This window comes from Archocentrus centrarchus, chromosome 13 (genome assembly GCF_007364275.1).
Source record: "Archocentrus centrarchus isolate MPI-CPG fArcCen1 chromosome 13, fArcCen1, whole genome shotgun sequence".
Classification (NCBI taxonomy): Eukaryota; Metazoa; Chordata; class Actinopteri; order Cichliformes; family Cichlidae; genus Archocentrus; species Archocentrus centrarchus.
Window position 1 is genome coordinate 41,960,935 of NC_044358.1, and position 13,486 is coordinate 41,974,420.

At 41.2% G+C, this 13,486-nt stretch overlaps 1 protein-coding gene across 4 annotated transcripts in view; it reads left to right on the forward strand.

The window, feature by feature from the left end:
* LOC115791090 (solute carrier family 12 member 9) overlaps positions 1–13,486 on the forward strand; it is a 91,019-nt gene that overhangs the window by 63,698 nt on the left and 13,835 nt on the right. For all 4 annotated transcript variants that reach the window (XM_030745188.1, XM_030745185.1, XM_030745189.1 and 1 more), the window contains exon 10: positions 227–351. In XM_030745188.1, coding sequence (XP_030601048.1) covers positions 227–351 — 125 coding nt within the window. The remainder of the gene's footprint in view (positions 1–226; positions 352–13,486) is intronic.

Here is a 13,486-nt window from a genome sequence, read left to right on the forward strand (position 1 = left end):
TACTTGCGTATATAAATGTGATGCTTTATCACTTTATTCTTGCATTAAAATCATGTCCTTAACTTCATATTTTGGAGTGAAAAGTTGGCAGGAGCTGGAAAAAGGTCATAAAAAAATTAAAATAGACAGTTCTGACTGCGGAGCGTAGTGTTGCTGTGAATGCTAATCCCTTCTCTCTGTTTGTCTTTCCCCCTCGCTCCCTCTTCCTTTGTTTCGGTCATTCTAGCTGGTCCTGTTTTCAGGGAAGCTCAACACCATCGCCAGCATTGTGACCATTTTCTTCCTGCTGGTCTATGCTGCCGTGGACTTGGCTTGCCTCGCCCTAGAATGGGCCTCAGCGCCTAATTTCAGGTACACACATCTGTCAATTTACACACATATGTACACAGAGATACTTTTGCATAATAAAGACTTATGGTCCTTTTTTTTTCTTCTAGCAATTTTACCCGACTCACTGAGCATACTGCCCCCCCCACTATTGTTTATGCATGTGTGTATTTGGAGGTAGTTGTTTGCCAGCTGGACGCTGCTATAGCAACGGTGTACTAATTAAAAGACATAAAACTGGCCACTGCTTATAGCCCCATATTGGACAGGGACCGACAATAAAACGGTTTGTTTTTGTGGGCGGGGGGCACAGCCTGAACTGGATGTTCAAGTAACGGCGTGTGGAGATGCTTAGAGATTTAAATTTACAATGTTTGTGTCGTGCGTGTGTGTGTGTGTGCGTGCGTGCGTGTGGTGTTTGTATTCCTAGGATGCTTGCAGTGATTCTGATTTATAAAAGCTCCCAGAAGTCATTCTCACACAACAGTAGCACAACCTAAGGATCGTGTGTGTGTGTGTGTGTGTGTGAGAGTGTGTGCGCAGCTCGATGACATCATGACACAGCCAGGCATTTAATTCGCTGTGCAACTTTTTATGACTCGTTTCATATTTTCTTTGTGAGGTGTTGATGGTGTCAGGCAAAAATGTCTTAGAAAATCCAATAACCTGTGTTATTGGATTTTTGTTTTGTTTGTGCATTTTTTTTTTTGGTTTTGTTTTGTTTTTAAAGACTTAGCTTCTCCGCTAGCTGTGAAATACATTTCCGACATGTTAACTGCCGCTGTTTTTATTTGTTATGGAGGAAAGGAACTGTTTAAAAACCACGCATTGCTTTATTGTTGTGACAGATTGCCTCCAGCGCTGCATTTGCTGTTATATATTCCTCTGCAGTGATAGTTTGAAATGAGGTGGAAGACATGTGAGAACACTTGCATCTGCCCACATCAAGGACACATCAGTCAAGTGAAGCTGAATTCAGGATACCGCAGCAAACAGCAAACATACTGTATGTGTGGAAAACAAAGAGGCTGATAAGTAATTCTTGTAATGCAGAATCTGGGTGCAGTGGGATTTATTCAACTGTTCTCTGAACATTTAGGTGCACACTGTGAGTGGATTAAACTGATGGCTGCATATTGGAGCTGAGCACCACAATTATGCTCCTGGAGAGCAGTTTAGGGATTGAATACCTCGCTTAAGGACATTCACAGAGAAGGAAAGAACTGACTCACTTGTAAGGTGATGCTCTTCAACAACAGCTGCTTCTATTTTCAATATTGAAAAGGAACCATTTATTTGCAATAGAGCTATTGATCGAGACACCGTGAAGGTTGCAGATGAAGCAGTGCCCCCCAAAAAATAACTGAGCAATGTCATTAGGTGCTCCTCTAGTGAGTTTGTCTGTCCTGCGGATGAACTCCAGCTCCACTGTATTGGACTGCAGTGTTGGTACACTCGGCGTAGCAGCAAATAAAGTGGGTTTGTCACCTGCTGGAAGTTCTTGTTAGCTTGATCCTATATCATATATTGAATCTTGCATCTCCAAATACTGTCTTTACTAACTGTTGTCCGAGATGATGGCGTTTGTGGTACAGGATCCTCTCTGGGGAGGCAGCTGAGTGATATTAAGGTTTGCCAGCAAGCTAGCTGGCAGGGAAAACATGAGACAAGAAGTTGTGGCTAGCTGAACTTTTAAAATAATAGCAAGGGGATTTTTCACAAGTAAACTGATCACAGATGTGTCATTTTCTCAGATGATTAAAAAACAGAAATAAAATGATACGAAAATGAGTTGCAAAGTACTTAAGTGGCCATTAACTCTTTCCCCCATAAAAATGACATGTTACACTTAATGACACTTCAGTATAAAGACGTGGTTTGATGACCATTAGAATAGGTTCCTGGTTTTTCTAATGGTAGCCCTAGCAAGCTGTATAGGCAGGGATCACCCCCACTAACTTCTGATGCACACCCGGTCATTTTGTTCTGGAAGCAGGCCTCAAATATGACAGAAACTGCTCAGTTCAGAAAAGAAAAACAAGGGTTTACCCAGTAGGCGTCCAAAGGGGAAAGAGTTTATATACCTGTGCATTCTGGCCATGTACAGTAAAGCCTGTGTACGAAACAGTGATATGTGAGAAATGCTTGTATTAATATTGAGAAAATTTTCTTTGCCAGTATGTTGGTGGTTTTTCTGTAGGTGTCAGATGACCGCTACATTAAAGAAGCAGCAAAAATACAGATGAGTAGCAAATCAAAGGGAAAATCAACACAAGGTAGTGTGGTGTTTGACTGCCACATGCCAATCAACTCTTGTTCATACCTGTGAATTTCAATCTAGTTACCCAGCTGTTAACAATCTGAATCTGAAATTGTCATTTCTGAAGAAGACCTGCTCAGTCAAATGAAATCAATATGACACACAGCACTTTCAGATGGATCCACTCATATAAAAAACATATTAAAACATGTTTTATATAAAATGTACATAAACCCCTGTAAAAGAGATTCATAAAGAGAACGAGAGAGAGAAGCAGAAAGATATGGGAGCTGAAGGCTGATATGATGCTGATGAAGAAGAACCTGTGTGTCTGCTCTGTATCTGCCTGCTCACTGAATGTGGCTGAACCGTCTCTTAGTCCGCCTCTGCAGTGGTACTATGGAAAGCACTGCTGCTTACTTGAATTAGAGTTGGTTATCAGTATTTAGCAAAGTAAATGCGCCTTTGACAGTTTCTTGAAAGTATTTCGTATTTCGATTCGAAAGTAGTTCGAGTTTGCTTCCCTGATATTTTAAAGTTGGCTGTTCCAACAACAACAAAACCTACTTGCTCTGTTTTTCTCAGTGAATGCTGCAGGATGTTGAACAGTTTGGCAGTGGAGGAGCTAAGAGCGCGAGTTGGTACATAAACATCACGGAAATATAGCATGACCTGAGGCCGTTTGAGGTCTAATATACAAATGAGAATATTTTAAAATCTGTTCAGTAGGATACCAGAAATGCTAAAATGGGACTGATGTGCTCTTTTTTTTTTAGTGAATAACCTTGCGGCAGAGTTCTGAACAAACTGCAGCATAAGCATGTGTTCCAAGTTTGGGGGAAAGTTTTCACCCTTTCAAAGCTGCTGTCCCTTCATCTGTATTCTTTCAAACTAGCAGTGGCTAACTGCCACAAGAGTGCACTGTCGACACCAGTGTAAACTGCACGCTTTAGTGAACAACTGGCTGTTTAAAAGTGAGTGTGAGAGAATAAATAGCTTTGTGCAAGCCACACTCAGTACCCAGTGTTTCCTCTGGTGCCTTCCATGTAGAATGCTGTGTGCTAGCTGCTCATGGCTCGTTATCGCTATGTGACCGCTGGCAAAGGCTGCAGGACACAGAGTTAGCCTCAAAACTTTTCCCACTATCCTCTCTCTGTCGGCCAAGGGGACTGGGGCCTCCGGAGCTGATAAGGTGACATGTAGTCTGGCCAGCCTCGACCCCTCCCTCCCTCCTCTCCTGAGCTGTTAATTCTGTTCACTGTTGCTGTGTCACCGGGCAAATTTTAACAACGGTTGTTTATGTATTTATTCTTTCTTTCTTTTTCCTCTCTCCGCTCTGCCTGGCTCTCTCCCACATCTCTTTCCAGGCGAAAAGAATTAAAAGCCATTTAGCGCTGTCTCTCCCCCTGAGAACTACTCTGTAATTAGCATAACTAATTTAGCAGAAATATTTCCCTTTCCCTTAAATTTGCTGTTGCGTAGGGGAGGGAAGGGGGTTGCAATTATGATGTAGCGGAAAAGATGCCCGCTTGTTAAGTGCGTCTGTGCTTGATTGTGTGTGTGTGTGTGTGTGTGTGTGTGTGTGTGTGTGTGTGTGTGTGTGTGTGTGTGTGTGTGTGTGTGTCTGCACAGAGAGAGTGAAGGTATGCAATTTTGGAGCCTGGGTGTTTGACATCCTTGCTTTCTATTTTTTTTTTTTTTTTTTTTTTCTTATGTATAAGTGCATGTGCGTGCTTGCTTGTGTTTCCCTTTATTGGTGTGTGTTTGGACCTTTATCTTTATTTGTGTGTTTGTGGGAAGAGGCTTGTGTTGGCTGTGGCTTTATCAGCAATGGTTCCAGCTGCGTGGAGTGGTCCTGCTGCTGATGCTGCACGGGCACCAGCCACTTTGACTAGTGGCTTAAACACGCATGAGCACATGTGCATGTAACAGGCACGCACACACACACACGCACAAACACACACTGTATCGCAGGGTCACTGGCCAGGATTCAGGACACAACTGTGTGCTCTGCATTGATACACAGGGTGTATGTGGGATGCATGGAGCTCACAGATGCAGTGACCTTCAGTTAAATTAAAACTGGCAGCTCAACAGAAACCTTTTTTTTCCCCCTAACTTTTACCAGCTTGGTGCCATGTGATGTCCAAATTACAGCTGTATCCTCTTTGATTGTCTTTGTAATAATGTGTAAATTAACCAGCCATCAGCTCCAAAAACAAAAGCTGGGTCGGTCCTTTGTCCAAATACGAGTCAGCCTGTGTTATTAAATGAGATTGGGGTGGTGTAAAAATCCAGATGGAACGTCTGGATGAATGAGAGAAAATAGGTTGTTAGAGAGTCATTATCTGTTAATGGATGGATATGACTTGATGATGGTTGAGTATAAAGTTGCCTGAATCTGAACATCCAGTTCAGAACTAAAATTTAGTTTAATATACAAGAATATAGCATCATTTTTAATAGATCTGTATTTTATGTTCGAAGTCTATATCAGCAAAAAGTGTGTACTAACTCTTTAAAATGAATGCAGGGAATTAAAGAAGCTAACCCCCTGCATACTGCAGGTATCACTGCTAGTAAGAGACTGGGTGGCTGCTGTCAGCCTGCAGCAAAGAAATCTGCCAAATTTTAGTTTTCTTAATTTAATTTAGCTGTCACTGTGTTAAACCGGAGCACATGAAAAGATTACTATTCTTGACGTTTAAACTATCCACACGGGTAGTTTGATGAAGGGCAGCCAGTTTACTTCATAGGCGAAACAAAATGTGGAAACAGCTGTTTGCCCGAACAGGCCAGCAGCTTTCCAGTCAACTTGCCCAACATATTTTTTTTATGGGCTCACAGCCACTGTTTCGTTGGTTATGCTGAAACCTGCCCTATACTGACCTCCTGCTTTCCCCCCCTCAAATTCTGTGGCAGCCATTGGTGGTTAAACAGGATCTCAGGTTAGATTGTGTATTATATATTAGAGTAAAGGAACACTATATCACTGTTACTTTTTTAAAAAAAAACATTAAAAAGCGCTGCTCAGCTAAAATAGTGCTGAATAATATCTTCTTGCCTAACTTCTTCAAATGTAGGCTGAAAAGAATCACTTTTTGTGTCTGTCAGCTTTGGCCTAAGAACTTAATGCATTTAACTGGATATGGCATATGAAGAGATGGAAGTAACAAATGTTGCAGTTCCTTAGGTGCTGTGTGAGGCTGTCGTCATGAGGGATCTCCATTGAATCCCATGTTTACAGCCTGGAACAAAGAACAGTTTTGGCCTGTATGGATAGTGGGATGAATTTTATTTTATGACCCCTTCTGTATAAGTCAGTTACACAGATGGGGGCGTAGCCACATTGATTGAGGTGTCCCGACACAGACATCTGGAGCCAATCAGATGTCTGTGCCAGGATATCTGATTGCCTCACCTCCACTATTTTGAGTTATTTAACTGGACCTCTTCACTGTGTGTGCACCGCTGGTTCCATTTGGAACATTTTTCAGAGGATATCTGACCAATATTATGGCCTGCGGTGTTGTAAAAAAACCATGCAATAAATTTGTGCTTCTCTTTCGGTGGGTGAAACATAAGTGGTTTATTAGTTTGTTACTTAGCACTAATTAGCTGATGTGTGTCTCTGTGCATTGTACCTGTACCGTTTATGGATGCAGTTTGCTATTCAAGCTTGCTAGCATTAACTGCTAACTTAGCACTCCACCCTTTCATCCATGCAATGTACCTTCAAGCTTCAAAACAACATGACGGCATACTTCATACTTTGAAGCTACAGAGTATGAAGTTCAAAACAGTGGGTAACAGGAGCGTGGCTGCATCCATGTTTTTGTACTGTGAATGAGGGGTATGGTACACAAAATTCGCAGTACAGTATGTTTTTGATAATAGAAATATATATATAATATATAATAGAGAATATTCAAAAGTGTATAATTGGCCATTAATTGTGGTGGAACAGTTAAATCACTCATTCTAAGTTGGAAAAAGAAGCAGAAAGCATGAAAAAATAATTCAAAAACGTATACCTGACAAGCCTTTGCAGTAGCCAGTGAGCATTATTAGCTGGTCTAATAATGTTTATTTTGGTTAATTAGTATCTTATTTCAGTCTGAGCTGAAAAGTTGTTTATCAGTCAGTCTGCTGTGCTGAGGTTGTTCATGTTACTTGGTTCCATTTAACTTCAGCTCTCATACTGTCCTAGGCAGATGAAACTCAGCAACAGTAAGCAGCTGTATAATCATATTTTTTAAATGCAAAGTGGATTTCCGAGCTGGATTTGCAAGAGGACCTGGGAGTTTGGTGAAAATCTGTGTGAAACTCGGCCTGTAATTATTCCTTGGGTGGAAGATGGTGAAAAATCACAGACATTGAAACTGCCGACAAAAGCAGGTAATAGGGAAACACCTCACAGTTCTGAAAATAAAATACTGTCCAAGTGAGACTTCAGTCAAAGATACAGTGTGTGTATATATATATATATATATATATATATATATATATATATATATATGCTTTGATGTTTGATCCGTTATATAAAAGGCTGATGCGGTATTGTACAGTGGATAACCTTTTGCAAATTGTCATTCATATTCAGCAGCTGTGGAGTTCATTCATTTTTTTATCAAAGCTAAAGAATCACATCACCATTCAAATGCACTTCAGTATCAGTAAGTGAACACATCGCACTTCATAATGCTGTGACACACTCACTCTGACTCCAAACCCCTTCAGTGGAATAGTAAGCGGTGCCTCAGCCTGTTGTTGGTTCAAGCCATTATCCTCATTTCAGTATAAAACCAGGACTAGACAAGCACTAGACCCTCCATCAGCTTAGCAGCTACCTATTTACAAGAGCATTATCACATTATGATTGGAAGGCACTCTCCTGTTTCACAAATAACTGTTGCTCTCTAATTGCAGAAGCATGCAGGGCTCCCACATGACTTGTACAGTATGTGTCAGAATTAGCTGGAGAAAATGATCTTATGTTACAAATTGCAGACTCCATGTTGCTTAATTAATTTATGTAAATTCATTCAAAAATGATCACAGTTAAGCTCATCGAGTTGCTTTCAGACACCGTTAAGGGGAGCTCCAGGGAGCTAAAGGTGTCCCTTCAGTTAGTGGTGATACTGATTCAGTATAGTCGGTGTTCAGTTCATAGATTTTATAACTGATATTTGTTCATACATGACCACCATTACTTTGTATTGTACTATGTGAAGTCAAGTCAATTCTGTTTTTGTAGCCTAACATCACCAGTTTGTCTCTGCAGGCTTTACAGTCTGAGTAACCAAACTGTACAGTATGACATCCACTGTTTTTTATACTGGCTTCAAACTACATAATATCAGCCTGACACAAAAGACTTGCAGATTCAGAGTTGGACAGCAGACACAACAATTCAGAGTGATGTGTTGTGTAGTATATCACAGTGCAGGTTTTCTACCAGAACAGTGGTTAAGGCAGAGGCCTGTATTATGAGGCAGGATTCAGGGCTTGGTGAGGTGACTTCAGCTTTAACCCTTGGTTTTCTCTGTTTCTTCCTACCGGGTGCATTCCCATGGAAACTCATGTTCTTGAGCAGCTTATGTATGGATAGTGAGATCAACATGTACCAAATCCACTGCCTGCTGACCAGTCATTTCTCTGGAAAATGGTATCACTATTCTTGAAAGATTTCATAGACCTTGGTGTGGGTCTACAGGATTTAAAAACCATCTCTGCTTGACAACATCAATGAAAAATGTAGGTTCTAAGGAAGGTTATTCATTTATTTTTTTCTTTTTTGGATGCAATTTTAAAGATGTTTTATTCTTTAATAAGCCTAAATTAATCTTAAAACAGAGCACTTGGGGTTGTAGTAGTCGACCTTTTTGCATTTAGGATGAATTTTGGTCTGAAGCTCTAAATTTGTTTGTAGAGTGCAAACATATTCGAGTGTGAAATATTGTTGAATTGTGTATGCACTGCTTTTAAATGAGGCACAGTGCTATTTGTTGCTAGTTTCACTTTGCTAATAGACTATGAAAGATTACAAGCTGTGATTGACTGGGGACGTACCTTTTTTTCCTCCTGTGACAGAATTTATAACTCTGTAACATGTTAAGACAAAAAATAAAAGGGTGATTTTTCTGATCAAAGTATTCAACAGTGAAAAGAGAAAAACCTCAGTAGGACAGGACAGGCTATATTCTCTTAAAAAGAGAAGTTAATGATGCAAAAACAGGTATCATGATTTCCATGTTAAATTGTATAGAGGGTTTTCAGATAATATTATGACTTCCAGTTGACCCACTTGCGAACTTGTGTTCAGCGATCTCGTATATCAAGCACTAAGAGGAAGTGGCTGTAATTTACTAGGCTGATTGAATATCAAGTGATCTAAGGTTTCTTAAGGTCAATCCAGTCTCCACTGGTGGTGTGCCAGTGTGCTGCATGACGTAACGTCTCAAACTCACTGACCTCTTACTTAAAGAATCTGGCATCTTCATGCAGCCTCCCACTGGGTGTGTATGTGAGGAAGGATAAAATTTCTGTCCCCACTTCTCATCAATTATGACGTGTCTTTTGGCTAAAGCCTGGTCCTCCTCCTCCTCATCGCTCTGTTTCTTTTTCTTAATGTCTCTAAGGATTTGATTGGCAGCATTTTGCTGTGTCAGCTAAGTGACATCAGTCGCTTGAGAACAAGAAAGGCGGGGAGATAGGGGAGAGTGTGAGGTGACTGTATTGGGGGACTGTTGTCGCTGATGGTAGAGGGAAAAGGCAGACCGGGTGGGCAAGCTTTTATCGTAATTACACCCACTCTTCGATGGGATGGAGAAAAGGATTAGATGAGACAATTGTGGGCAATGCTGATGCTGAAGGGATCAGGTCAAGAGGAAATAAAAGCAAAGTTTGAAGACAGTAGGTCTGTATGGTACAACACTGGTAACAAAAAGCAGAATTCTTTCATCCATGTTTGATAAGATTGACATTCCTGTAGAATGTCAGCAAGTTCAAGTGTTTTATTATTTTCTTTTCAAAATGGCAGCTTAGCGTTCTCTAAAGTGTCAGTCTGTAAACTTTACTGAAAGCAAGTGTCTCTGTAGCCTAAAGAGCTGCTAACCAGCTCATTCCTTCAATTCAATTTAGTTCATTTCAGTTTGATTTATATAGTTTCATTTATATTAATTACACTATAGCCATTACAGCTCACAGCACATCACTATGCACATAGGGCTTTTGGGGGCAGGTGCAATTCCCAGAGGTTGGTGTGTGGGGCTGCTAAGGTGCTGTCTTCCCCTCAATTTTATCTGCACCTTAGACACTGGGGATTTTGGGGGAGGTGTCAGTGAGCACTGTTGATCAGCTGTCGGGTGCTCACGTCTCAATTTTAATAGCACTTTAGTTCTTACACAGTCATACACTCACATACACCAATATACGTGCGCAATTTATTGCCTCTTACACTGATGAGTGGGGGAGCAGGTGGGTTTTCTGACACCCCTGCTTCCTGTGCCCTGCCTGGGGTTGGGGCTGGCTGGCTTTTTGGGGGCCGGGCTGCTGTTGACTCTGTGGGGCATCCTGTTCATCTGCACTTCAGAGTGTGGGCTTTGGTCCCTTGGTGGTTCCAGGGTCCATGACTGAATGTTTTGGCGTGGTTGTTGGCCCGCTTCCTTGGGAGTTTTGGTCCAAGAGTTCTGCCAGGTGCCGGGTGGCTCTCGGATGCCTGGGAGCCTTGAGGCCCCTGTCCTTGGGTCATCCTGGGATGGCCGGCCTCTGGTGGGATCAGCTGCCCTTTGGCTTTAGCTCTTTGTGTCTCTTACTCTTTAGTCATGGGGCTCCATCTGGAGCCTGCCTCTTTGTTCTGCGGGGGGGTGTACACAGTTGTGATTGGGATGTGTAACCTTGGGTCTTCAGTACTCTTTGGGGGGCTGCAGATGGCCCCGGTATCCTGGGCCTTTCTCTGTCTGCCTCTGGCTCCAGGGGGCTGTTGTAGCAGCTTTTCACCCTCATTATCAAGTACAACACACACAAATGTATGTTTGTTTATCTGGGGTTTTTTTGTTTGTTTTTTTTCCTCTTTCAGGGTCTGTTTTTTTTTTTTTTGCATGTGTTACAGGTGTACCAGTTGGCGACCCCTTGTGTTTTACTTGTTCTTTTTCATCTTTTTTTCATCTTTTTTTCTAGTCTCCCCCCCTTTTTTTTTAATTAAAAGTATTTTTATACTGATATTTTGATATACTGGCAAATCTTTTTTTTTTCTTTCAGACACACAAAACATAAACAGATTTTCCTAACATGTTATTTCTAGTTATTTATTGTTTAAGCTCTGCCTGACTCTACTCGTATCAGCTGGTCATTGTGTTTGTTGCATTACAAACATGTTTGTTGCCAACAGGGAAACTGATGATTACACTCCGGTGGGAAAACTATCCAATGTCAGCACTAATAACAAAATGAAGGGTGTTTCTCCTGTCTCTTCTTCCATCCATTCTCTTCCGCTTATCCTGTTGAGGGTTGCGGGGGGGGCTGGAGCCTATCCCAGCTGACACAGGGTGAGATGCGGGGGGGGGGGGTAGTACACCCTGTACAGGTTGGCAGCCTAACACAAACAACCCTTTACACTCACACTTATGGGCAGTTTAGAGTGACCAATTAACCTAACCCCAGTAGCTGCATGTCTTTGGACTGTGGGAGGAAATCCACGCAGACACAGGGAGAACATGCAAACTCCACACAGAGGCCATGGACTAAACGGATGGTAAATGGACTACTTCTTATATGGCACTTTTCTACTCTGTCTGAGCACTCAAAGCACTTATACAACACATTTACCCATTCATACAAGCACTTCCATGATTAACTAAGCTAAGTGCTTTTATTATCTAACATTCACACAATTCACACTCCAACGCTTGCGTTGGAGAGCAACTTGGGGTTCAGTATCTTGCCCAAGGATACTTTGGCACGCAGCCTAGAGCAGCCGGGAATCAAACCGCCAACCTTCCGATCAGTAGGTGACCTGCTCTACCTCCTGAGCTACAGCCACCCTGCCATGCTGCCCTCTTCTTTGCTTTTTAAATTTTCTTATTTGTAGGATGTTATAAATATTGATGTCAGTTGATAATATCCACAATTGGCTGGGCTTTAGCCACAAATATTTCTGGAAAATAGGCTGGATTTACCGTCACAGTTACACAGAATAAAGCTTTCATTAATAAGCTGGTGTAAGCAAAATTTTTGCTTAAGGAATTTTTGTCTTTCAAAGTTTTACCTGTCAGGTTTCTAATCTTAGACTGGCACACATTTTCCTCCCAATGACTACCTCATGTCTGCTTCTTTGTGTTGATCCCTGTGTTTCTCTTCTCTCTGAATTTAGCTTCCTGGTGGTCTCACCCTATCCCCTTCTCTCCATACATTAGCACATGGTGAATCGTTGTGTTCAGCAGTTGTTACTTCTGCCTATTACAAAGAGTCTAAATCTGTAAGTGAATCCAGGAAGGAAGCCCGCCGGTCATTTGAGCTGCTTTGTGTAATTACAGCTGGGACTATTTTAATGGCTGTTTATGCTCACAGCGTTGGTTATTGCAGCAAAATCAAGTCAGTTACATGCTCCTCCAAAAATATGAGCACTTCCATCCGCTGTGTAGCTACCAGCTCCATGACCCTCAAACTAATTTTCACTAAAAACCAGCCCACAGTTGCAAGTGTTTGTGGACTGAAGTCAGCTAATGTGTCCATATGCAATCATGCATTCATATAAGAATTTAAGCCCATTCACACAAACACTGAGAGGTCTAAAGCAGTGAATAGCAGCAGCCTATTATCTGTGTGTGGTGTTTGTTTTAATTGATCCCAGCATTAACGCCACATTAGTTTTGATGCTGCTGCGAAGTCACACATTAGGGAATGTCTCTAATGTTTAATTATGGTTTGTCTAACAGTGAGAGTGAGACATCACTTTTGGTTAAAAATCTGACCTTTAAAAACTACTTTAGCAAAATTATGGCAGATATTAATTTGCCATAATTTCTGAAATGTATATTGATTGAAAAGTTTCATTATAAAGTTTACTTAGCCAATTTAAGTAATTTAACCTTACTTACTTATTTACCCCCAAGTTAGATATTTGCACCTCAGGCTGTTGGAGCATCAATCAGACGTACTGGGAAATGATGTAATGGGAGGCAGCAATTTTTATTTTTTTTAAATCATGATGTCAAAAGCCAAGAAATTCGCAAGAAGTAGACCTTGGTAATAAACCTTAAGCATAATTCTGTATAGCTCATACGTTGATTTCTATAAATTTCTAACTTTAAAATGTATTATTATTTTCCAAACAACTGGCAAGCATTCTCGAGTATTTCATGTCTGTTAAGAGCACAAACGTTTCAGGAAGTGGGATTTAGACTTTTATGTGTCACTGAAATTCTTTAGTGAAACTCAGACAATTTAAATTCTTTAATGCAATTTTAAAGACTCTTAGCAGTGGGAAAAATTTGCTCATTTTCCAAATGGCTCTTTCACTGTTGGGATATTACCAGTCTTTATCTTCTTTGATATGATATATATTTCAGGATGCGTGGTACGTAGCGCAGCTATAGACTAGGCAAAGCAGAAGATCACAACAATAATAATCTCTACACTGAAACATGACAAATACAAGAAGATGGGTGCAGTGTGGTCATGATTACATTTCAGTTCAGTTTTATTTTATTTATATAGCACCAAATCACAACAACAGTCACCTCAAGGTTAAGACCCTAGAATAATAGAGAGAAAAGTCAACAATCAGACGACCCCCTATGAGCAAGGCAACAGTGGGAAGGAGAAACTCAGGAAGAAACCGCCAGCAGAACCAGGCCCAGGGAGGGGCAGCCATCTGCCGTGACCGCTTGGGGGTGA